This window comes from Dendrobates tinctorius, unplaced genomic scaffold (genome assembly GCF_039654945.1).
Source record: "Dendrobates tinctorius isolate UK_male_01 unplaced genomic scaffold, ASM3965494v1 ptg000323l, whole genome shotgun sequence".
Classification (NCBI taxonomy): domain Eukaryota; kingdom Metazoa; phylum Chordata; class Amphibia; order Anura; family Dendrobatidae; genus Dendrobates; species Dendrobates tinctorius.
In genome coordinates, this window is record NW_027361990.1 from 369520 (window position 1) to 395526 (window position 26007).

At 48.9% G+C, this 26007-nt stretch overlaps 1 protein-coding gene across 12 annotated transcripts in view; it reads right to left on the reverse strand.

Annotated features, from left to right (window-relative positions):
- PPFIBP2 (PPFIA binding protein 2) overlaps nt 1–26007 on the reverse strand; it is a 157294-nt gene that overhangs the window by 37408 nt on the left and 93879 nt on the right. For 11 of the 12 annotated variants that reach the window (XM_073561626.1, XM_073561617.1, XM_073561621.1 and 8 more), the window contains 3 exons: nt 25320–25403; nt 21975–22088; nt 1881–2012 (listed from right to left, as the gene is read on the reverse strand). In XM_073561626.1, coding sequence (XP_073417727.1) covers nt 1881–2012; nt 21975–22088; nt 25320–25403 — 330 coding nt within the window. Of the gene's footprint in view, nt 1–1880; nt 2013–21974; nt 22089–22229; nt 22456–25319; nt 25404–26007 lie in introns of those variants that run through there. The other variant, XM_073561629.1, reaches the window with a different exon arrangement.

Genomic DNA, 26007 nt, shown 5'->3' on the forward strand with positions numbered 1-26007 from the left:
GTCGTCTCAGATGTTCGGCCCCTCTATATTGAATGGATGAGTAAGGGGCCTCCGGACCGAGCGCCTCAGCAGAGAATATTTAGGCTCCAAGTGACAAATAGAACCAATTCCAATAGTTCTCAATCATTTCCAAAGGCTCCAGGAATTCTCGACTTCCTCAGCTCAAGCGTCGGTGCAGAACCCAATCACAACGCATGCAAGTTTCAGAATACTTCTCCTACATGCTTCCCTTCACAACCAGAGCAGCACTTCCTCGGTTGTGGGGGGTCACAGCTTGGGCTGTCATGGCGGACGTGCTCGTTCAGGTCAGTTACGCTAGCCTGGATCTCCCGCTCCTGGATTTTAGTATTGATCTCCAGTTGGAGTTTGCACATCTGTTCCTGGAGCTCATTGATGAGATTGACTACAGACTGCAAAAAGGCAAAGAAAGGAAAAAAAAAAAACAAAGCGTGTAAAAGGAAAAAACCCTGAAACTAAAAGAATTATAATAGCAAGGCAAAAAAAAAGTATAAAAGAGAAGAGAAAAATAACAACCAAGAAGTAAAATAACAGTCATAGAATAGTCTTGCTGGACAGACAGAGAATTGCGCAGTCTCTACAGGTTCAGAACAATGAATGGAGCGTGGCAGCGCATGCGCGGGCAGCTCAGATTTCTCCCTTCCTACTAACTAGTCTCCACCTCCGCTTCCTCCGATCTTTAGGGTTCTAGTGCTGAGGATAGTGTTGTCTCATGGTGAATGACGAGCGTCGCCCCCCGTGTGACCAATCACTGACCACAGCGCCAGAAGAACCGAAGTCCGGAGCAAAGGACTGAAGTTCAGAGCAGAGGACTGGGCAGAGGCAGAGGTGTAAGGACGGGTGAGGGACCAGGGAAGGTGACGGACTGCTGCTTTTTATGTTTTTTAACCCCTTCTCTGGCCTCCTTCTTATTTGTCAGGGTCAGGAGAGATCTTGGAGGATAATAAGGGTCTTCAATTTTGTTTCAACTAAATAAAACTGGTTCAACTGAGCGAATCTGAGCGAATCATGATCTCTAGTTATGACTTTAACTGTTGGGAATAACCCTTTAAGGTGAGGTAGTATACTGGGCAAACCCTGAAGAATCCCCAATATAGCAGGGCCGACATGAGACCCCTTTTGAGTTGCATTTGGAAGGTCCTTGCTCTTTTTGACCCAAAGGGGGAAATGGACACTGATGTTTCCTGCCATTATTTCCTCTTTTGCTTGTGTTACACTGTGTAAAACATCTTCATGGAAACCATCAGCAAGCTGCTGCTGACTGAGCCGTTATTCGTCCTATGGATAATGGTCTCCTACTACTATGGTGCTGAGTAATAATCCTCGGAGTCCTTCACATCATTATTCACATTAGCTAGCATTTATGTGTATTCTTGCAAGCCGTCAATAAATGGAATTAACGACCTAATCAGATCTGTAAACAGCACCTAGTCTGCTTGCTGACAGTTTCCACAGCAAAGAGGATCTCGAGGATGAATGAAAAATAGTGAAAGGTTCATTCAGATACAACTATAAAGAAGATGATACAAGTGGAGCGTCTTTAGGATCAGGCCAGGTTGTCGATGAGCACACGGGCTGTCAGCCCTCTAGTGTTTCAGTCCTTTATTTACATCCACTTTAGGGACTTGGATCCAAAACTAAATCAATTCTCTAACAATTAAAGGAAAAATGGAGACAAGGAGAAACGAAGTTACTGCAGCCGGGGAAAGTTCCGGGAGTAGATCTGATCTCAGGTGGGATGGAGAGCGCGGCGGCAGGAGACGGACGTCAATCCCAGAGGGGTCTGAGTTGATGTCTGAGGATATATAAAACTATGCGTCAACCTATGATGGGGGGGGGGGGGGGGGGAGGGGGTGACTGACCTCGGCCTTAGTGTGCGAATCTTCACAGTCGTTCTTCTCTTTCTCCAAACCGACCAGCTTTATCTTCAGGTTGGAAATCTCCGCCATCAGATCCAGCTTTTGGGTCTCCAGAGACGTCCGACTCAGGAGCTCCTACAAAGAGAAGAGTCATGACTGTGACACGGCATAAAATACACACATTATATATCTAATATATAAAGCTCAAGTGTGTATGTATGTGTGTGTATGTATGTATGTGTGTGTATGTATGTATGTGTGTGTGTGTATGTGTGTGTGTGTGTGTGTGTGTGTGTGTGTGTATGTGTGTGTGTGTGTGTGTGTGTGTGTGTGTGTATGTGTGTGTGTGTGTGTGTGTGTGTGTGTATGTATGTGTGTGAATGTATGTATGTGTGTGTGTATGTATGTATGTATGTGTGTGTGTGTGTGTGTGTATGTATGTATGTGTGTGTGTGTGAATGTGTGTATGTATGTATGTATGTATGTATGTGTGTGTGTGTGTGTGTGTGTGTGTGTGTGTGTGTGTGTCCGGGATTGGCATCCGCACCGTCGCCGCTACAGCCACAAAATTTGGCACAGTCACACGTCTGGACCCCGAGAGCGTCCTAGAGGCGAAATTTTAACCCAGCGCGTTCCACTTCACCAAACAATTCTGCCCCTATCTACATAATGGGGAAAAAGTGTGTGTATCAAGCCCCGCCCCTCATTATGATGTCATAATGGTTGCCATGGCAACGCTGATGTCATCATAGGTTGCAAGCCCCGCCGCTCACTATGATGTCATAATGGTTGACTATGGGATGGAGGATGTGTGATGGGTATATGGGCACTGGACTATGGGATGGAGGATGGGTATATGGGCACTGGACTATGGGATGGAGGATATGTATGATGGGTATATGGGCACAGGACTATGGGATGGAGGATGTGTGATGGTTATATGGGCACTGGACTATGGGATGGAGGATATGTATGATGGGTATATGGGCACGGGACTATGGGATGGAGGATGTGTGATGGTTATATGGGCACTGGACTATGGGATGGAGGATGTGTGATGGTTATATGGGCACTGGACTATGGGATGGAGGATATGTATGATGGGTATATGGGCACGGGACTATGGGATGGAGGATGTGTGATGGTTATATGGGCATGGGACTATGGGATGGAGGATGTGTGATGGGTATATGGGCACGGGACTATGGGATGGAGGATATGTATGATGGGTATATGGGCACGGGACTATGGGATGGAGGATATGTATGATGGGTATATGGGCATGGGACTATGGGATGGCGGATGTGTATGATGGGTATATGGGCACGGGCCTATGGGATCGTGGATATGTATGATGGGTATATGGGCACGGGACTATGGGATGGAGGATAATTATAATTTGCTATAACTAACCACGGTTAGTTACTATGCCCGGGCAGCGCCGGGCTCTTCAGCTAGTATATATATATATATATATACAGTGGGGGAAAAAAGTATTTAGTCAGTCAGCAATAGTGCAAGTTCCACCACTTAAAAAGATGAGAGGCGTCTGTAATTTACATCATAGGTAGACCTCAACTATGGGAGACAAACTGAGAAAAAAAAATCCAGAAAATCACATTGTCTGTTTTTTTTTCATTTTATTTGCATATTATGGTGGAAAATAAGTATTTGGTCAGAAACAAGCAATCAAGATTTCTGGCTCTCACAGACCTGTAACTTCTTCTTTAAGAGTCTCCTCTTTCCTCCACTCATTACCTGTAGTAATGGCACCTGTTTAAACTTGTTATCAGTATAAAAAGACACCTGTGCACACCCTCAAACAGTCTGACTCCAAACTCCACTATGGTGAAGACCAAAGAGCTGTCAAAGGACACCAGAAACAAAATTGTAGCCCTGCACCAGGCTGGGAAGACTGAATCTGCAATAGCCAACCAGCTTGGAGTGAAGAAATCAACTGTGGGAGCAATAATTAGAAAATGGAAGACATACAAGACCACTGATAATCTCCCTCGATCTGGTGCTCCACGCAAAATCCCACCCCGTGGGGTCAGAATGATCACAAGAACGGTGAGCAAAAATCCCAGAACCACGCGGGGGGACCTAGTGAATGAACTGCAGAGAGCTGGGACCAATGTAACAAGGCCTACCATAAGTAACACACTACGCCACCATGGACTCAGATCCTGCAGTGCCAGACGTGTCCCACTGCTTAAGCCTGTACATGTCCGGGCCCGTCTGAAGTTTGCTAGAGAGCATTTGGATGATCCAGAGGAGTTTTGGGAGAATGTCCTATGGTCTGATGAAACCAAACTGGAACTGTTTGGTAGAAACACAACTTGTCGTGTTTGGAGGAAAAAGAATACTGAGTTGCATCCATCAAACACCATACCTACTGTAAAGCATGGTGGTGGAAACATCATGCTTTGGGGCTGTTTCTCTGCAAAGGGGCCAGGACGACTGATCCGGGTACATGAAAGAATGAATGGGGCCATGTATCGTGAGATTTTGAGTGCAAACCTCCTTCCATCAGCAAGGGCATTGAAGATGAAACGTGGCTGGGTCTTTCAACATGACAATGATCCAAAGCACACCGCCAGGGCAACGAAGGAGTGGCTTCGTAAGAAGCATTTCAAGGTCCTGGAGTGGCCTAGCCAGTCTCCAGATCTCAACCCTATAGAAAACCTTTGGAGGGAGTTGAAAGTCCGTGTTGCCAAGCGAAAAGCCAAAAACATCACTGCTCTAGAGGAGATCTGCATGGAGGAATGGGCCAACATACCAACAACAGTGTGTGGCAACCTTGTGAAGACTTACAGAAAACGTTTGACCTCTGTCATTGCCAACAAAGGATATATCACAAAGTATTGAGATGAAATTTTGTTTCTGACCAAATACTTATTTTCCACCATAATATGCAAATAAAATGAAAAAAAAAAACAGACAATGTGATTTTCTGGATTTTTTTTCTCAGTTTGTCTCCCATAGTTGAGGTCTACCTATGATGTAAATTACAGACGCCTCTCATCTTTTTAAGTGGTGGAACTTGCACTATTGCTGACTGACTAAATACTTTTTTTCCCCACTGTGTGTATATATATATATATATATATATATATATATATATATATACACACACACACACACACAGATATCAGGGGTCGGTGGAGCCTGCCACCATCACATGGCGGGCGTACAAATATCCGTGCAGTAAGACGCTATATAATGGACCTTCATGTTACACAGTGTCTCAGTATCAGTGCAAGGACATACCGCCAGACAGTGCTCACATACCGCTTCCATACAGCGACCAAACACCATTATATAATACACAGCGTTACATAAATGTGAATGTAATAATGTAATATAAAAGGTTTATTACATTTACAGACGTTTAAAACTGTGTATAGTGTTGTGTCAGTGTGTATGTCACCGATGTAACCTGTTGTGATAAATTTAATTAATTTCACTGTTTTGGGACACCACACACAGTGCTCAAATGAATGCATACAGTGCCCAAATAATACCACCATACAGTGCAAAAATAAGACGACCATACAGTTACTAAATAAGACCAAAACACAGTAATCAAATAATACTCCCACAATGTCCTTAACGCTAACATACAGTGCATGAATAAGACCGCCATACAGTGACCAAATGATTCCGACTCACAGTACCAGAATACCACCATACAGTGCACAAATAATACCTCTATATAGAGATCAAGTGAAGCCATCATACAGTGCTCACATGCCAACATAAAGTGATCAAAAATTACCACTATACAGCAGTCACACGTCTGAGCCATGGAGGACGTTACGGTAGGTAAATTAGGCAGAACGTCAACAATTCCTCTATTTCCAGATCTCCCCCAGTCCCATAACCCGGAGCCGTCCACTTCCTGCAGTGCCACATTCTGCGAGTACGGCCAGTTTCCAACAATGGGGGGGGTTTATTCCCCATCACATCGGACCCTCGCTGTCTGTGACATCTACTGCGGCTGTGATGTGGGGTCTTGGGGTCTCTGCGATGTCTTACAATCATCCGGCAGGTGATGTAGAAGGAAATGTGGCTCAGGTTCCATTGAGCGACAGCGTCCACAACTCCGGACTCATTTATTGGAAATCCGAGAGTAATGAGTACTCCAGAAGCCGGAGAAAAGAAATGGCCGAAAGCTGTGCCGAGTGGTACACAACGGCCAGGGGGGATCCATTAGGCCAATCACAGGGGCCACGTCACATGGAACGTGTCACAGGGGCAGTGCCAGAAAAGACACATCGGGGACAATTCTAAGTTCAGGGCGTCTATAATTAATTGATGGTGTCCATGTGGATTCCAACCTGCTCCTGGGATTGAATCCTATCCCCAGATCTGGGGTCTGATGCATGTTCTGACTGGTGCCATGGAGCTGCATCCGAACAGGTGGCTGCACATGTGCGCCTCGCCGCACCCGGGCCACCTCTCCGCACCCGGGCCGCCTCTCCGCACCCGGGCCGCCTCTCCGCACCCGGGCCGCCTCTCCGCACCCGGGCCGCCTCACCGCACCCGGGCCGCCTCACCGCGCCCAGGCCGCCTCTCCGCGCCCGGGCCGCCTCTCCGCGCCCGGGCCGCCTCACCGCGCCCGGGCCGCCTCACCGCACCCGGGCCGCCTCACCGCACCCGGGCCGCCTCACCGCACCCGGGCCGCCTCACCGCACTCATTATTATGGAGATTTCCAGCGATGCAAGAGTGCAGCTGGAATAACTGTCTGTCATTTTACAGATTTTGTACGACACTAGTCACATCCAAAGCTGCAGTAAAAATGTTGCACACATCTCGCTCTAAAGAAAGAGACAGCAGGGACTAAACATCCCTAAGATTTCTGGGCGACTGACAAAATGAGAGATTTAATCAGGACCCGGCGATTAGTAAATGTCAATAAAACTTAATTATTGAGATTTTTGGAAGCTGTCAACCCTACAGCAGCGCATCTACAGTCCCGCCGGGTTTGATGGCATCTTATCTTCCGTGATGTCTCCCAGGATCAGACAGGTTGCTTTCGACCTGTCTGATCATTGGTTTCTCTTGAAGTGACTCTTGGCCACTTATCTCACCCCCCATTGGAACGACAACTTGGCTGAACGAGTCTCTATACGGTACGTGTATGTGTGCAGCTCAGGATGGACATTGACCTCTCACTTCGTATAGTTTCCATGGAGATAAGCGGCGCCAGAAATAGAATCATAGAATCGTAGAGTTGGAAGGGACCTCCTGGGCCATCTGGTCCAACCCCCTGCTCAAAGCAGGATTCGCTAAATCATCCCAGTCAGATGTCTGTCCAGCCTCTGTTTGAAGACTTCCATTGAAGGAGAACTCACCACTTCTCGTGGCAGCCTGTTCCACTCATTGATCACTCTAACTGTCAAAGTTTTTTCTAATATCTAATCTGTGTCTCCTCCCATTCAGTTTCATCCCATGGCTTCTAGTCTTTCCTGGTGCAATGAGAATAAAGTTGATCCTTCTACAATGTGACAGCCCTTTAGATATTTGTAGACAGCTATTAAGTCTCTTCTCAGTCCTCTCTTTTGCAAACTAAACAATTCCAAATCCTGCAAATATCAGGCAGCTGCTCCATCACAAAGCGGATGACGACTTTAATGGAAGAAAAAAAAAAGACTTTTCACAAATATTAATTGTGACAGTCGCCCCCTTTTCCCAGCACAATAGCCGGGGCGAGTGCAGTGACTAAATATCTGCAAAAAGGATAATCAATAGGAAAAGTCACTCACATTCCATGGACGCTTCTCCATCTCCTCATCTGCGTCTGCTGTCCTAGATCTGCCGCAGCGAGCGCCAGCACAGGAGCGATGCCGCCACGCCACAGGTTTGGGACTAAACCCTCCTGACGGTGGCGGAGACTTCCACGTGGAGCTTTGGAGACTTCTACAGAACTGTGCTCTGCAGAGCTGCCAGCGACGCGGACCGCCGGCCGGAGGCTGCAGATAATTAGAGTCTAATCTGAGGCTTGTGTTCCCCTCCGCAGTCCCGGCCATAAGTGAGCGCAGGAGCGAGCAGCACCGCCGCTGCCAGCAAATGAGAAACATGTGCAGACAATGGGAGCGCTGCCTGCACATGTAACCCTTGTGAGCCCGCCACCAAAGTTGCCATTCACTGACAGGAGGCAGGGTGGGCCGGACCCCCCGCTGTGCATGGAACGAGCGCAGCTCCTGAGGCCACTACGTAATTGTACGTCATGTCGGGAAGGGGTTAATAATGAAAGTACATTTCTGCAGCGCTCTGACTATTGGGACCACCACAATCTCTCTGCGGCCCTGTCCTGAATGTAGCTGAGGGTGCGCCTGCATTGTCTATAGCACTGCAGAGAAAGCAGAGACCAAGGCGCGGGAGTGGAAGAGACTGCAGAGTGCAGTCCGTGAAGCGGATGGTCCCTGCATAGTGCAGTCCCTGCAGCGGATGGTCCCTGCATAGTGTATTCCCTGCATTGTAAGTCCCTGCAGCGAGCGGTCCCTGCAGTGTATTCCCTGCATTGTAAGTCCCTGCAGCGAGCGGTCCCTGCAGTGTATTCCCTGCATTGTAAGTCCCTGCAGCAGGTGGTCCCTGCATAGTGTATTCCCTGCATTGTAAGTCCCTGCAGCAGGTGGTCCCTGCATAGTGTATTCCCTGTAATGTGCAGTCCCTACAGCGGAAGGTCCCTGCAGCAAGCAGTGAGACTTTGTGACCACGTCACAAGATTTTAAGGGGTGGGAGAATGACACAAAGCTCAGTGGGATCCAGGGTGTCTCAGGGGCACGTGCCCTGGGTGCTGGGGTATAAAGACACAGGGTTATGGCAGCGCCAGGAGCTTTGCGTCCTCCGTTATTTCTATTTTTGCATCTCTTGGACGTGACGGTGGCTTGGCGCACAACATATAATCCCGCTGTGGCCTCGGGTGGAGTCACTCTGTGGTTTGGGTGCAGCTGTCAGCGCTCAGTAATCTCGCCACCCTCTATGGCGAACGGGCACTGTACATTGGTTTTACGCTGGTTTGAGAACTTTTGGCCGCCGGCGGCGGCATCTGCTCCCGATTTCTTGGCTGCAGGAAAAATGTTAATAAATCTCTTAGAAGGGTTTAGTAACAGCCGCCGCGTCTCTGTATTAGGAGATGATCCGATATCAGGCGCAGTGTGGACATCACCAGTTATGGCGTGCGATAAATCTGCAGCGGATGGCGACATTCGGCCGCCTTCACAGGTGCGGAAACACCATTTTCCTTTCCCTGCTGCATTTTTTTCTTCAGGTGTCTGCATTAAAAAATGCAACAGAAACCGCTCAGGTCACAGGATCCAAAAAGGGCCAAGAAATGTATCCGAATCAGAAGAGTAAGAGGAGACCCTAAATCTCCGGTACAACCAGAGATGGGGGCTTTACTGCTGGAATCACAGCACATAGCGCAGGATTAACATTTCCACAGCCGCAGGGAACAGCTGCGTCCGCAGGAGCCAAGTGCAGCAGAGGCGGCCATTGTTCTATTTTCTGCTGGGATGAAACAGGAGGCCCAGGATGAGCAGGGGCAATTGCAACGACCCTGTCATTTTAATCCATCGCACCGCCTGGGCACTTTTTCAAGACCCATGTACGCGTCTCCTCTGTGGACTTTCTGCACCGATCGACTTTCTCTCCACGTGCGGTCTTGATGCTACATTGTTGCTGGTTTTGAAGTGACCGTGACACAGATTTCACTATAATATGGGGTACAGGGATGGAGGGGTTTGTTTTGGGGAGTCTTTCTACAAAAAAAAACTTTGCAAAAAAAAAAACTAAAACTATATGTAAAAAAAATGAAAAAAAAAAAAAAATCCGTGTTTTTGCTGTGAATTACAAGCAGAAAACAATAAATAAATTGACAATGTTCTTTTATTCCTCATGTGCGGGAAAAAAGTGCACAATGGGGTGAAATCCAATCAAGTGTATGAGAAGCGGGTTTGAAACTTTTCGAAAAGGATTTTGGTGCAGAACGAGTGCGAAAAACAACTTCATGGAAGTGACGTGCATTTTTTTTTTTTACCAAGTGGTTTAAAAACCTGAAGCAGAAAAAAAAGGATTAAAAAAAACTCGTCGTATGAACAGCAAAGCTGATTAACAGCGAAATGAATAGGAATTCTTTCAATAGTTTTTTAGGAGACTTTTGTGGCATTTTTTGAGCTCATCTACTCAAAAATACTCCCCAAAAACACTGTCTGCACAGATCCCGTGGCTTCGTGTATATAGAGTATTTGAAGATTTTTTTGAGAGCGGATCCTCTACAAAAGCCTCCTCAAACACTGCTTCAAAAATATTCGGAAAAACATTTGGACACGTTCAGTCGGTTTGGCCATTTTTTTTCTATTTCAAGTTGTGAAAAACATCTGGTGGAAAAAACAAAAAACGCAGGTCACATCTTTGAAGTGGATTTTGAAGGAAATCTTTTCAAACTAGGAGAACATACCCCTACTCCTCCAGATTCCCCTCAAAACAGAGCACTATCGGAAAAAAGTTTCTACTTGAAAAACGTGTGTTTTTTGAACACCTGAAAAACCTAAGAAGTTTTTGATGCAGTTTTTGAAGCTAAAGGAAGGAGTATATGTTGTGAGGTAGCGCTGTCATGTAAGTAAGGGGTTCTCGCTTGCAGCGATCGAAAAACACATCCGGCACAGGATTTTCCAATAAATCATAGTCTATGAGGTTTATTCATCCTTCATAAACCTCCAGCAGCAATATACACAGCATTACAGGAGAGCGTCCATTATACAGGCTATTTAGCCCCAGGGTTATCTCACCCACGTCAGGGTTCCCATATGGCTGTTTCTCCAGGCCGCAGAAGTCCACTCCTCAGGGACTCTCAGATACTGGCCGCCATTACACACACAGCCGCTCCACAGGCTGCTGTTAGTGAGGAGATCCTTCTCCTCACGGGACCTTCCAAACTGGACCAATCAGGTCCCAGCATTCACTCCATGTGACCTAACCTGGCCACATTATATGGTCCATAGCCACGCCCACCGGGTCACATGACTATGACTTCACCACAGGTCCTTCACACAGACATATATACTTTACAATAGCATTCATAAACATACATATGTCTCTATCTCAAGGTCACCCACCTTGAGATACCTAATGGCTCTTCAACCACTCACACTCTTGGGACATCCACACAGCGCCCCCTCGTGGACACAGTGGTCATTACACCACATTGTATATAGTCAGAAGGATGAGCAGGAGCACGTCGGGGCGGTGCTGCTTTTAATTCACTCCACTCGTGATTTTGGATTCACGAACTGCAATAAATAGGACGGTGCTGATGCCCCATACCTCCTCTGCCCCATACCTCCTCCGCCAACCCCCAATGCCCCATACCTCCTCCGCCAACCCCCGATGTCCCATACCTTCTCGGTCAACCCCCGATGCCCCATACCTCCTCGGTCAACCCCCGATGCCCCATACCTCCTCTGCCAACCACCCGATGCCCTATACCTCCTCCACTAACCCCCAATGCCCCATACCACCTCCACCAACCCCTGATGCCTCCATACCTCTTCCGCCAACCCTCAATGCCCCATACCTCCTTTCTCAATCCCCGATGCCCCATACCTCCTCCGTCAACCCCAGATGCCCCATACTTCCTCTGCCAACCCCCGATGCAAATGCTTGAATTAAAAGGGCTTCATTGATTACAAATGTTTTTTCAAAAAGTTATCTTTTCTCCTCCCCCAACATTATATTTTCCCTTTCCACATGCAATCTATAAGCTTTTTGTCTCCGGACAGTTCCTTCTCTGATCAGTAGGTCGCAGCCATCAACAATACTTGATGCCTAATAAGTTTCATCCCCCCCAGATCCCGTAACGTCCCAATATGTTCTGCACATGTCCATCTGCATTGTGATTAAATCCTTATCTCCATGTCTGTGTTTTTGCGCTGAGTTCATACCACATTTACAGTCCAAGGATATAATTTTCTGTGACCCCTTCACCCCATATACTATTAAAGAGGATGCAAAATGAATTAGGAGATGCTGTCTGCTTATTACCTACATACAGCGCCACTCCCCTCCACAGTCCGATTCTATTACTGCGGGTCAACTCCATTCTTTTGACTGAAGATGAGCTGCAATACCAGAGACGGGGCCTGGGACCAGAGACGGGGCCTGGGACCAGAGACGGGGCCTGGGACCAGAGACGGGGCCTGGGACCAGAGACGGGGCCTGGGACCAGAGACGGGGCCTGGGACCAGAGACGGGGCCTGGGACCAGAGACGGGGCCTGGGACCAGAGACGGGGCCTGGGACCAGAGACGGGGCCTGGGACCAGAGACGGGGCCTGGGACCAGAGACGGGGCCTGGGACCAGAGACGGGGCCTGGGACCAGAGACGGGGCCTGGGACCAGAGACGGGGCCTGGGACCAGAGACGGGGCCTGGGACCAGAGACGGGGCCTGGGACCAGAGACGGGGCCTGGGACCAGAGACGGGGCCGGGGACCAGAGACGGGGCCGGGGACCAGAGACGGGGCCTGGGACCAGAGACGGGGCCGGGGACCAGAGACGGGGCCGGGGACCAGAGACGGGGCCGGGGACCAGAGACGGGGCCGGGGACCAGAGACGGGGCCGGGGACCAGAGACGGGGCCGGGGACCAGAGACGGGGCCGGGGACCAGAGACGGGGCCGGGGACCAGAGACGGGGCCGGGGACCAGAGACGGGGCCGGGGACCAGAGACGGGGCCGGGGACCAGAGACGGGGCCGGGGACCAGAGACGGGGCCGGGGACCAGAGACGGGGCCGGGGACCAGAGACGGGGCCGGGGACCAGAGACGGGGCCGGGGACCAGAGACGGGGCCGGGGACCAGAGACGGGGCCGGGGACCAGAGACGGGGCCGGGGACCAGAGACGGGGCCGGGGACCAGAGACGGGGCCGGGGACCAGAGACGGGGCCGGGGACCAGAGACGGGGCCGGGGACCAGAGACGGGGCCGGGGACCAGAGACGGGGGTTACGGAGTAAACTAGGTTTAAGGAGACAAGATGAGTAAAGGTTATGACTAGTGATGAGCGAGTATACTTGTTTTTCGGGTTTTAATGTAGCTACATTAAAAAATACACACAAAATAAAAAATATAAAACTATATAACTATTTTTAAGGTGTTATGGTTCTCAGTGTACAGATTATGGGGAGCAAAGTACGGTACTTGCTGTGTACTGTGGCAACCTGTGCTACACCACTCATGCCAAATAGTACACATCACATGCACCTGTCTGCAATGGTGCGGAGCCACTCACCGACGCTAGAGAGGTTACTTGCCCCTATGTACAGTACAGACCAAAAGTTTGGACACACCTTCTCATTCAAAGACATGGTGGTTGGAACCAAAGATCTCAAATTTGGTCTCATCAGACCAAAGCACAGATTTCCACTGGTCTAATGTCCATTCCTTGTGTTCTTTAGCCCAAACAAGTCTCTTCTGCTTGTTGCCTGTCCTTAGCAGTGGTTTCCTAGCAGCTATTTTACCATGAAGGCCTGCTGCACAAAGTCTCCTCTTCACAGTTGTTGTAGAGATGTGTCTGCTGCTAGAACTCTGTGTGGCATTGACCTGGTCTCTAATCTGAGCTGCTGTTAACCTGCGATTTCTGAGGCTGGTGACTCGGATGAACTTATCCTCCGCAGCAGAGGTGACTCTTGGTCTTCCTTTCCTGGGCGGTCCTCATGTGAGCCAGTTTCTTTGTAGCGCTTGATGGTTTTTGCCAATGCACTTGGGGACACTTTCAAAGTTTTCCCAATTTTTCGGACTGACTGACCTTCATTTCTTAAAGTAATGATGGCCACTCGTTTTTCTTTACTCAGTTGCTTTTTTCTTGCCAGAATACAAATTCTAACAGTCTATTCAGTAGGACTATCACCTGTGTATCCACCAGACTTCTGCACAACACAACTGATCGTCCCAACCTCATTTATAAGGCAAGAAATCCCACTTAATAAGCCTGACAGGGCACACCTGTGAAGTGAAAACCATTTCCGGTGACTACCTCTTGAAGCTCATCAAGGAAATGCCAAGAGTGTGCAAAGCAGTAATCAAAAAAAAAGGAGGCTACTTTGAAGAACCTAGAATATAAGACATATTTTCAGTTGTTTCACACTTTTTTGTTAATTATATAATTCCACATGTGTTACTTCATAGTTTTGATGCCTTCAGAGTGAATCTACAATTTTCATAGTCATGAAAATAAAGAAAACTCTTTGAATGAGGTGTGTCCAAACTTTTGGTCTGTACTGAATGTGCTGTCAGGTTGAAGCTGTGAAGCTCTTGATCTTCTCCAGTTTTGGCCACTCTAGAGGCTACTCGTACACCGAGCTCATCCTCCTCCCCTGCCCCCGAGGACACGCGTGTTCATCCAGGGCTGATCCCTGGGGGTTTACTCACCTCATCACGTATTTACGAGGAATTAGTAAGACCATAAAATTTTAATACAACGACTTTACCCTTCTTCGCCCAATCCTATAAATGACACTTATGGTGGAAAAAGCCATAAAATGAAGATGGTTCCTGTCGTATTCATCAATGATTTCTAGATTTCTAATGTCCAGTCCTGATGGAGCCGGAGTGATTACTCGGCCCGCCATTGTCACACGCTCACTCAGATGAGTGGCAGCAATAAACACATAAATAATTCCACACGGGATTACGATGAAGGACTCGTTCTCCGGCGCATATGATGACAGCGCGTTCAATCATCCGTCACAATGGATTCCTTTCATAAGGGAGCGACAGCCGCAGCCACCGCGCCTCAGGCCATCACAATAATTACTGAGAAAGCTCCATGTTGTCCCAGCTAGATGGGAATACACAGCGGGGGCCGGCGTGGAACAATAGGAGAGATGGGCCTGGGGACTGTACGCGGAGGTAATCCTGCCGTCCTCGGCCGGGCATACGCTGTGTTTGCTCTCGTCTGCGGGAGGTGATCGGATACGTGATGAGGCTTGGAGCTGTGTCACCTGTCCAGCAAGTTCATTGCCGACGATCGCCTCGCCTGCTAGGTTTTACATAAATTGTTTTAAATTAAAAAAAAGACGCGCGTTTTCTGGGAAGGGGATCCTTTTCCTGAGCGTTTAAAAATGCTAACGTGGGCACATAGCCTTAAGACCATCTATATGGGCATGTAGGTTATAGGACGCTGCATAAAATGACACCTTGATATCTGCAATTTGATGTCTTATTCCAGAGAAAGTCTTAGTTACTCACCGGTTAACGGTATTTTTCGGAGTCCATGACAGCACCACCTGAGAGAGGGGATCCGCCCTTTAGGAACAGGAAACCTACAGATACAAAAAGGGTGGCACCTCTCCCACGCATCAGTTGGATTACAGAGCACAAGAGGACTTCCAAGGTTAATGCATGATTTATGTACAGTATTCTTTACAATTATAAACTTTTATCACCAGTGAGCATACAAGAAATAGACGTGAACACCCCAATTAAATTTAAGGGAGGGAATATACGGGTGCTGTCATGGACTCCGAAAAATACCGTTAACCGGTGAGTAACTAAGACTTTATTCGGTCGTCCATGACAGCACCACCTGAGAGAATTACAGAGAGTAATCACTACTTTAGGGGGGGACTACAGCCTGCAAAACCCTGATACCGAAGGAGAGGTCTGCAGAAGCACCCAAGTCTAGCCTATAATGACTATAAAAAGTGCTCGGAGAGGACCAAGTGGCCGCCTTACAAATCTGGTCGATGGAGACTTCCGATCTCTCGGCCCACGAGGTCGCCATGGCTCTGGTGGAATGCGCCTTCAATTTCTCTGGAGCTACTCTACCTTTTGAGGTATAAGCTAACGAGATTGCTTCTCTAATCCATCTGGCTAGAGTACTTTTGGACACCCTAAGACCTTTCCTAGGGCCTTGGTAGGAGACAAAGAGGGCATTGTCCTTCTTCCAGGGATCGGTAGCCGCTAGATACTCTAAGAGGCATCTCCTAACATCTAAAGTGTGTAGCTTCTCCTCCTTCTCATTAGTTGGCTTAGGGAGGAAGGATGGGAGGACTATTTCCTGCGACCTATGAAAGCTGGAGGCTACTTTTGGTAAATACACTGGGTCAGGTCTAAGTATTACCCTATCCTCTTTTACCTGAAGAAAAGGTGGGCGCCTAGACAATGCCTGAATTTCGCTTACCCTACGGGCTGACGTTATGGCTATCAGGAAAGCTATCTTGAGGGACAGGCTCCTAATAGAGGCTGACGAGATGGGCTCAAATGGCGCTTCTGTCATAGCTGTGAGGACTAGGTTCAAATCCCATGGCGTGAGTCTATTCTTTACTATTGGTCTGGACCTACTTGCTGCTTTGATAAACCTATTGACCCAGTAATTAGCAGCGATGTTGCAGCTAAAGAGGGCCCCTAAGGCAGATACCTGTACTTTAAGGGTACTGGTGGAGAGACCCAGGTCCAGCCCTTTTTGTAAAAATTCCAAGATCTGGCCTATAGGGACGGAATCGTCATTATTTATATTTGAGCTTTGGAGGAATCTTTTCCAAATTCTGACGTAGATCTTAGTTGTCACCACTTTCCTACTTTTTAGTAGAGTGTCAATTAGGTCTGGGGAGAAACCTTTACCCCTTAGGAGTGACCGCTCAAATTCCACGCCGTGAGATGTAGGCCAGCCACCTGAGGGTGGAAGACCGGGCCCTGGGACAGAAGGTCCGGGAAGTCCGGGAGAACACAAGGATCGTCTATCGACATGATCCTGAGGTTCGAGAACCATGCTCTCCTGGGCCAGAACGGGGCAATGACTATGACTCTTGCCTTGTCCTTCCTGATCTTCCTCAACACCAGAGGAAGTAGAGATAGGGGAGGAAAGGCATAGGCTAGCCTGAAGTCCCATTTTATCAGTAGCGCATCTACTGCCAGAGGAATCTCCCTGGGGTTTAGGGAGCAAAATTGTCTCGTTTTTTAGTTCTCTTTGGTGGCGAATAGATCCACCTCTGGTTGACCCCATCTCTGTACGATCTGAACAAAAATGGAGGTGTTTAAGGTCCACTCTCCCTGTTTTAACAGATTGCGGCTTAGGAAATCTGCCGCAACGTTTTCTTTCCCTCTTATGTGAAGAGCCGTGAGAGATAAAAAATGCGGCTCCGCTAGCTGGAACAACTGTCCTGCCACATTCATCAGAGTTTTGGATCGAGTTCCGCCTTGGTGATTGATATAGGCCACGGCCACTCGATTGTCCGAGAGAACTCGTACGTGATGGCCCTGTAGATACATAAGGAGCTCTTTAGCTGCATGTGCTACCGCTGTCAATTCTTTTAAATTAGAAGACATTTGTATTTGATCCCGTTCCCATAGGCCCTGGACCAGAATTCCCTCCATATGCGCCCCCCAACCGGAAGGACTTGCATCCGTGGTGACCACGCGGGTAATGTTATACTCCCAAGGGACCCCTCTAGACAAGTTATTTCTTTCTAGCCACCATTCCAGGGACTCTATTGTGTTTCTGGATAAGGTCAGTCGACCTTCTAAGTTATCCCCAAGAATCCTCTGATACCCCAAAACTTCGCCCTGTAGAGTTCTCGAATGAACTTGGGCCCACTGGACCGCGGGAATGCAGGACGAGAGGGAACCCAACAGGGACATGGCTTTCCTGAGGGACATGGAGGGGTTGTTGAAAGCGTTCAGGACCCGGCCATGTAGGTGCAGCAGCTTCTCTGGGGGCAGACGGCATTCCTGTTTTTTAGAATCTAGGGTTAGGCCTAAAAATTGTTGAATTTTTAATAGCTGCAAACGGGATTTTTTGATATTAAGTAACCATCCCAACCGCTCTAGAGCCGCCGTTGTTTTCTGTAACTGTTCTAAACATTGCTCGGCTGAACTACCTATTATAAGGAGGTCATCTAGATAGGGAACGACTAGAATATTTAATTCGCGCAGATGGGCCATCACCTCTGCCATCACTTTGGTGAATACTCGGGGTGCAACTGCCACCCCGAAGGGTAAGGCCGCGTACTGGAAGTGCTGGATTGACCCCTCCAACTGAACCGCCAGTCTAAGGAAAGGTTGGTGAGCTAGACATATGCGTATATGGTAGTACGCGTCTTTCAGATCTAGGACCACCATGAAGCAGTTTTGAAACAGCATTTTTATTGCGGTGTTAATTGTTTCCATTTTAAATGGTCGAACTACCAGAAATTTATTGAGGGCTTTGAGATTAAATATAGCCCTAAATGAGTCATCCGGTTTACGGACCAAGAACAGGGGGGAATAGAAGCCTTTCCCCCTCTCTTCCTCTGGAACTCTCGTCAGGACTTTTTTGTCCAGTAGCTCGAGGACCTCGGTCTCCAGGGCAGCTTGTTCTAGCGGGGAAGATTTGAGCGGAGTTACCTTGAACCGGTCTTGGGGAACGCAGGAGAACTCTAGGTGCAGTCCTGTAGCTATTACCCCCAGTATCCAGCTGCTATTTGAGATTCTGGCCCAGGCCGGGTAGAAGGCAGATAATCTTCCTCCTACCGGAGCCACTAGTCATTGGGGCGGTTTCTTATTATCCCGTGATGGACCTTCTTGGCGCCCCCCTCCTCCGAACATGAAGCCCGTACCTCTGGTTTTTTTGTTGTCCCATCTGTTCTGATCTCTGGCCTGCCTCCTGCGGGAATACCCTTTCCTAGAAAAGGGACGTCTCCAGGATATATTTGGCAGACTCGGAAATTTCTTTTTCTCGTCCCCGGCTTTCTCTAACAGTTCGTCTAGGACGGGGCCGAACAAGTATTCACCCTCACAGGGGATAGAACAGAGACGGGACCTGGCTTGGATATCTCCCGGCCAGCATTTCAACCAGAGGGCTCTTCGGGCCGAATTAGACAAGCTTGCAGACCTGGCCGCCATTCTTACAGAGTCTGCCGAGGCATCTGCCAGAAAGGCAGCAGCATTTTGGATAATTGGAAGAGACTTACGGATGGAAGCTCGCGAGGTCCCATCTTTTAGCTGGGAGTCCAATTGACCCAGCCAGACCATCATGGATCTGGCTGCGCACGTGGCTGCTATTGCTGGCCTTAGGGCGCCTGCTGACATCTCCCAAGTGCCCCTTAAAAAGGAATCTGCCTTTTTATCTACGGGGTCTTTAAGGGAGGCCATATCGTCGAAGGGTATAGATGACTTTTTGGAGGCCTTAGCTACCGCGGCATCCAGCTTGGGGGCCTTATCCCATCGACTTACTATTGGGTCCTCAAAGGGGTACCTCCGCTTGAAAGCAGGCGGCATAGAACCCCTTTTTTCCTTTTTTTTCCACTCCCTGTCTATCAGGTTCTGGACTTTTTCGTTTAACGGAAAGATCCTTTGCTTTTTGGGGTCTAGACCCCCGAACATAATGTCCTGAGCAGACAGTTCTGTCTTTTTTTCTTCTACCCCCATGGTTGACCTTATGGTTTTAATTAATTTATCCATATGGTCCAAGGGAAAACAGAACCGGCTGGAATCTTCTTCGGAGGAAGAAGAGGAGGCCGAGGACTCTGAGGAGATATCTTCCCTCCTAGGGCTGACTGAAGAGTCTGAGCCTGAAACAGTAGCCCGTCCTCTTTTTGAAGAATCTTCTTTGGATAGGGCTTTTATTTCCGTCCTGATTAATTGCCTCAGGTCCGTAGCGAAGCTTGGAGCTTCTTCCGCTACCTGCATAAATAGGGAAGAGTGTAAGAGTCTGATACTCCACTCACGTTCTACCCCTCATCTCCGTCCCTACCGTCTGTCTCACGCAAGACTGACATAATCTCTTAGGGTGACCATCTGGTAAGGGGCAACTACAGAGGGCACATTCCTTGTGCTTCTGTTTCCCTGTGGCCTTCTTCCCCTGAGAATCAAAAAAAATATAAAGGGACACTGCATCAGGGTACATTCTCGCAGATCTCTTACCCTTGCAGATGAGGATAGGTACCGGATCACGGGGGGCTGCAGGAGGATCCTTTGGCCTAGAGGAGCTACTGTGGCTCCCTTCCTTCCGCCTCTTAGGCTGGTCACTGGGGTGCTTTGCCATGGGCTGCACCTCTTGTGGGTCCATGGGGGCTTCTGTTGTGTCCATCGCTGGGCCTCCAGAAGCACCTCCGCAGCAATGCCTTCTGCATTAAGAAGGCTTCCCCTCCGGATCAGCAGGCACCGCGTCCGGTGTTCGGGCCCCCCATTGGACCGCTCTGCGATCCTCCCCCTCCCCTTCAGGCCCGCCAGGCGGCGGGCGCGCATCGGCGCGTGTCCTCAACAACCGGAAGTCGACCGGCATCCGACTTCCGGTTTCGGCGCTAGGCCCCGCCCCCTCCGCCGCGTCACTTCCGCCGCGCGGCAAGGGGCTAGCACTGCGCCGCCGGCTCGGAACCGTCCGCTCCTTTGTGGGACACCGCCGGCGGCGCCCGCCCGAACGGACCGCTCCGGGGAAGGAGACACAGGGGGACCCCACTTATCACCGGTCCCATGGAGAAGGCATCCGCCGGACCCTGTCTCCGCCTGCTCTTACCACTGCCGTGGAAATCCTACCCGGACCCACCGTGGCGCATCCAGGGCTCCCAGCGAGACCGAGGTAGGAGAACCCCCCGCTACCTGAGCCGGTCCGCTGGCCTGGGTCTTCAGTTATCCATGACGGACGATCTGTAGGGAGTTCTGTCCTTGTTAGGAACAGGAAACCAACTGATGCGTGGGAGAGGTGCCACCCTTTTTGTATCTGTAGGTTTCCTGTTCCTAAAGGGCGGATCCCCTCTCTCAGGTGGTGCTGTCATGGACGACCGAATAAAGAAATGTTTTTCTTAATATATGAGTTGTTAAGATCTATGGGCCGGACATAGATCTCCACGAGACTCCTCCTCCACAGTGAATTGTAAATGACAGAGGGGGTTACCATGGCATAAAGGACAATTCCTGGATATACTTGTTTTTAATTAGGATGGTCCCTTAGATTGAGGTCTCTAATGATCATACAGAATATACTGAGAAGTCACAAGGGCCAGCCATATTTAAAAGAAACAATACAATTTAAAGGGATTGTCCAGTTTAGGAAACCCAATTACATAGGCCCTCCTTGAGTTAATAAAGGTCCCTTAACCCCTTAAGGACCAGTCTTGTCCTACATTGTACACACAACACATTCATGTAATGCTTCATTTCTCCTGAGGAGGCGCTGTAGAGAAATTGGCAGGTTTCCCCAGAGATTACAGCTGATCGCTGGAGGTAACATTTCATTAAGCATCCAATATCTGCCCAATTACCCAGATGCTACAGCGACCCTCACGCCTCCCGCTCCCTCTTACGCTGCAGTCATATAGGATCTACCGCTTCCACCAGATTACAGGTTTTGTCTTAGCCGTCATGAACCGTCACTGCCCATTGGCTACAGCTCCAACAACATCCATCACCAATCACAGGGAGAATACATGATGCTTTACACTTTGCACACCACGTGGTCCTCTAATTTGTGCACTCTATGTCTAGGCTGAGACTGTTGTACCAGCCACCTCTGCAGTCTATCAGCAGTGGCCGGTCTCTTAGGCAAGGAACTCAGCACTTACATGCTGTTTTCTATAGAGTTTGTAAGTGCTGCTCTACCTCTAGCCGGATTTCGGATTGCCAACTTGCGTTCCCTCCGAAGGTAAAGCTGCCTCTGATAACAGTATCGGAGCGTGCATAGTTAGGGCAAATGGCGCTGCCATGCCGGCAGTCCAAACTATCAATCACGAGCGCACTGTTGCCCTGGCAAATCGGAAGTCAGGAGGTAAAAGAAGCGGTGCGCTCCTGAAGACTGACAGTGAGACAACATATCACAAGTGTTTTAAAAGTGTAGTTCCCCTTTAATTGTTTACAGGTGCATATCTATACTGGGTGCATGGGTCGCAGTCACGACAGGACCAAAAATGTGCCTTTAGCTAATAAAGCTCTGTGATAATTTGGCGCCTGTTGGAGATGTTGCATTCGCGCTCACTGACTGTTTGCTCTGCACATTACACCAGGGTCTGAAGGACACCACACTTTAGTCTCAGCCATGTTCTACGAGGGCTACAATCCAAAACTTGTCTCCTACCATGAACCACCCTTTTGGGCTGCCCACCGATATGATCTCGCCAGCGATCTTACCTGCTGGAGCATTTCCTCGGTAGCATTAAGTTTCACTTGATGTTCCTCTACGCAGGTTTCCAGGTCCCGGATCTTGTCTCCTTGGGCCTCCACCTGATCTGTGAGGACACTCACCTACGAGAGCAAGGACAAGACGGTCACAGGAGGAAGACTATGTGAGCTGAGGTCTAGTAGAGGGCAGTAAACAAAAAAAAGCAGAAGGCGAGACACTTCCCTTTCTCAGCCTGACGTTTCTTCACAACGAGCCACTCTTACCTCCCTATTTCTGATATTTTGCGCTCAGACGACGCCGGCTCTCGGCTTCCCTCGGTTTCACAACCCTGTTTTCTCACAGCAGTGAAGCAATCTCAGAATCTGTCGACACTATGCTTTACGTGTAAAAAAAAAAACAATAAAATCTTTCTTCTGGGAGCCGAGCGATTGTTTCACTGCCGACAAGTGAAGCGGAGAGCCGTACCCATCCGCAAGCGGCCGTGGCGGCAAATGTGTAATGAGCGCAGGACAAGTTTAAGCACTAACCGAGCGGAGGCTTGAGACGTTTCCTAACTTAGCAAGTTACTACACGAGTGCAGAAAACACCAGAGACGAGCAAAATATTTATCCACACAAATGGAATTGGCACTCCATTATATATCTATAAAAAAAAAAAAGAGGCTGGAACGAGTCAGCACACCCAGGCCAAGAGGCTGCTAACGAGCCACAGGATTTAGATCGGCCCTCATTAAATTAGGATCACACTTCTTGTGCACGCGGTGAGCTCCACTTGGCGAGGTCACACTGCTATTATGGCATTATGGAGGAATGCGCTTTATCAGATATCCCTGCATGCTTAAGTGCAGGTTGTTTTGGGCAGCACAGCTGTTCTGTAGCGACCTTTGGCACATCGGGCGTTTCTATAGGTTCCTTCTAGTGACTGGCACCCACGTCTGTTAAGGCCGATCATCAGCCGATCAGATCATTTGTTCCGGCCTTAATATTATCACTGTCCTTTTCTAAACAAGAGATGGGCCGCGGAGAGTAGGCGAGATGGGCCGCCGAGAGGAGGCGAGACGGGCCGCCGAGAGGAGGCGAGACGGGCCGCCGAGAGGAGGCGAGACGGGCCGCCGAGAGGAGGCGAGACGGGCCGCCGAGAGGAGGCGAGACGGGCCGCCGAGAGGAGGCGAGACGGGCCGCCGACAGCAGGCGAGACGGGCCGCCGACAGCAGGCGAGACGGGCCGCCGACAGCAGGCGAGACGGGCCGCCGACAGCAGGCGAGACGGGCCGCCGACAGCAGGCGAGACGGGCCGCCGACAGCAGGCGAGACGGGCCGCCGACAGCAGGCGAGACGGGCCGCCGACAGCAGGCGAGACGGGCCGCCGACAGCAGGCGAGACGGGCCGCCGACAGGAGGTGAGACGGGCCGCCGACAGGAGGCGAGATGTCCAGGGACTTATAGGGAGTAACCGTTTCTCTTTAATAGTGTGCACTAATCCATGTGGTGCGTAATATCCAGATATATAAAGTTCCACAATGATTCCCCTTTAAACTCATTTCACCAGGAAGGCATGCCAGGCATTTTCCTGCAATCTGAAGTATTTCTCTTTATGCGCGGTGATCGGCGGCCATGCTCGGTCAGGCCCACATGACAGCTGGGCCCGGAGCTACATCTTCATGCAGCGGCATCCAGTGACTAAGCTGGTGATTAACTATTTGGAGCCGGCCCAGAGACGTTCCTATAACGTGCCCTGGCTGCATGAGGAGACTTGAGCTCAGATCGTCCTCCCTGATTTGGGGTTATGTTTTAGCAAGAAGAGACCCTCAATATTGATTACCAGACCCCATTATTTTATCTCTTTTCTTGATTTTACATGTATTGATGCTTCATGCTTAAAGAGAAGTGAAGTTTTAGCTATGACACCAAAAGGTTAGTCCAGAAAACTGGGGAAAGACACTATACACTTTCCGGCGGCCTCCCACTCCTCAGTGGGCTTTAGGAATGCCCCCCAAAGCGTCAGTGATATCTACTCAGAGGACGTTCTGCCTCTTGTTGGAGAAGACTGCGGAGGAAACTTACTCAGATCAATGTGGTGGATTGTGGCTCAATGTGCACAAAAAGAAGAAAAATGGCATACATGCCCTGCACCACATTCAATGTGTCTTTCGTGCCTCCCGGGTCGGAGATGAAAGAACTTAGCAGGAAGGGAATGTGGCTTAAAGGGCAACAACAAACAAAAAAACTGCACCAAAATTGTAAAACAAACCAATACAAGGGGTAAAGTTAGAGAAAAAAGCCCCTTTACCTCCCAACACCCCGAGCAATGCTTTCCTAATTAGCTCATCGCGTGCAAAAGCGCAAAGGGGTCACGTGGCCCAAAACCAGGAGATATATCCGGAGCCAGAAAGAAGGGTCCATGAGGACTGGGCTCCAGCACCAATGGGAAAACATGGTGAGAAAAAGCAAAAAGATAAAAAAAAGATTAAAGTTCCTTAAAATTATGCGTTTGGGGTTAGCGACCCTTATTCATCGCTTTAGTTTTCTTGCTTTTTCTCAGCAGGTTTTTGCATAGTAAAAGTGATATTTTAACATTTTCCCATTGGTGCTGGAGTCCAGTCCTCATGGATCCTTCTTCCATTTCTGACCCGCAGTGTTCCTACTCTCCTTGCACCACACCCTGACCAGACAAGGTCCACCAGGGTTCCTATGTGAATACAAGTGGGTTTCACACTGAATTGTCCTCCCTGGAAGTTGAGCAGATTAATTTTTTCCCTTTCCTACAGGGAGCGACAGAGGCCATGCTGGTAGGAACCAAGGAACGAAACTTCAGAAAAAAAAACCGCTAATCGTAGATTGTTGTTTTATGGATCCCAGATGGTGGCCCAACTGGGTGCCACATCTCACAGAACATCGGTGAAGCTCCTGGAAGATGAGGAGACCTACTGACGTCTGAGAGAGTTGCAAATCTCACAGGTAACACCAAAACCTTCCAATGAACCATTATCAGACAAAGCTCTGGGGTCCTATCGTACATTTAGGTGAGGACGGGCCTGGAGGGGCTGTAGAGGGGTGGGGGGTGATTTTGTAGAAACTTTCAGTGATCTGCTTTTCTCCATGAATTAATAAAGCTTCAGGAAAAGCAACTGGGGAGAGTCGGCCATTATCACATAGCACCTCACTACTTCTAGAGGGTCCAGGATTGGAAGCTTCACTCTAAATTCGACCCAGCGCCCCTTTTTCTATTAGGACAGCCATGGTGACTGCGAAACAAGTCTCACCGATGGCGGTGGAATCAATTCTGAACACTAGATATAATATAAATGTGGCTCATGATGAAATCTTATATCGCACCCACCCAAGGTCTAAATTACCTGTAAAATAAGAGATTCCTTGTCTCCTTCCAGACGGGTCAGTCGTTCTTGATACGACTCATTATTTACAACTGGGTGATTAACCTGGGAAAAAAAAGAAAAAAATACTCATCAGTCGCCATCGACATATGACTTGGAAATAAATCACATGTTGCGGTATGTTTATTGTCCAGACAGAACGTGTCCCGTCAGATCATACAGGATGATACAAGGGCACTCTACAGGTGGCCATCAAGCTAGTGAAGATATCTACACAATGTGAACCTACTCTACAGGAACTTCAGGAGAACAGATCAACAACTCGGAGCCCAAACAAGGACCATGGAGAAGTCGCTGGGTGGATTTAGCAGAGTGGATCCACCTGCTACAGGTACGTGAAGCTTAGAGTAGTCAACTATCTGTAAATTCTGTACAGTCCATAAAATTAGGAAATTCTGGTGTTTTGTAATAAAATATAGAAGTGTCAGTGATTTTTTTTTTATAGCTAAAAACAAAAATAAATTTTCTCTTCTGCTCCAGAGACCATCGACCTCGAGAAAACTAGATGAAACGATCCTGGCTCTTCAGACGTTTTGGAAAAATCTCAACACAAATAAACTGCAGAATATCGTGGGAAAAAAAATCTATTTTTCAGAAACCCAGAAGTGTCCCTGCCTGTTTTCATTTCCCAGTAAGACATTCCAAGGGT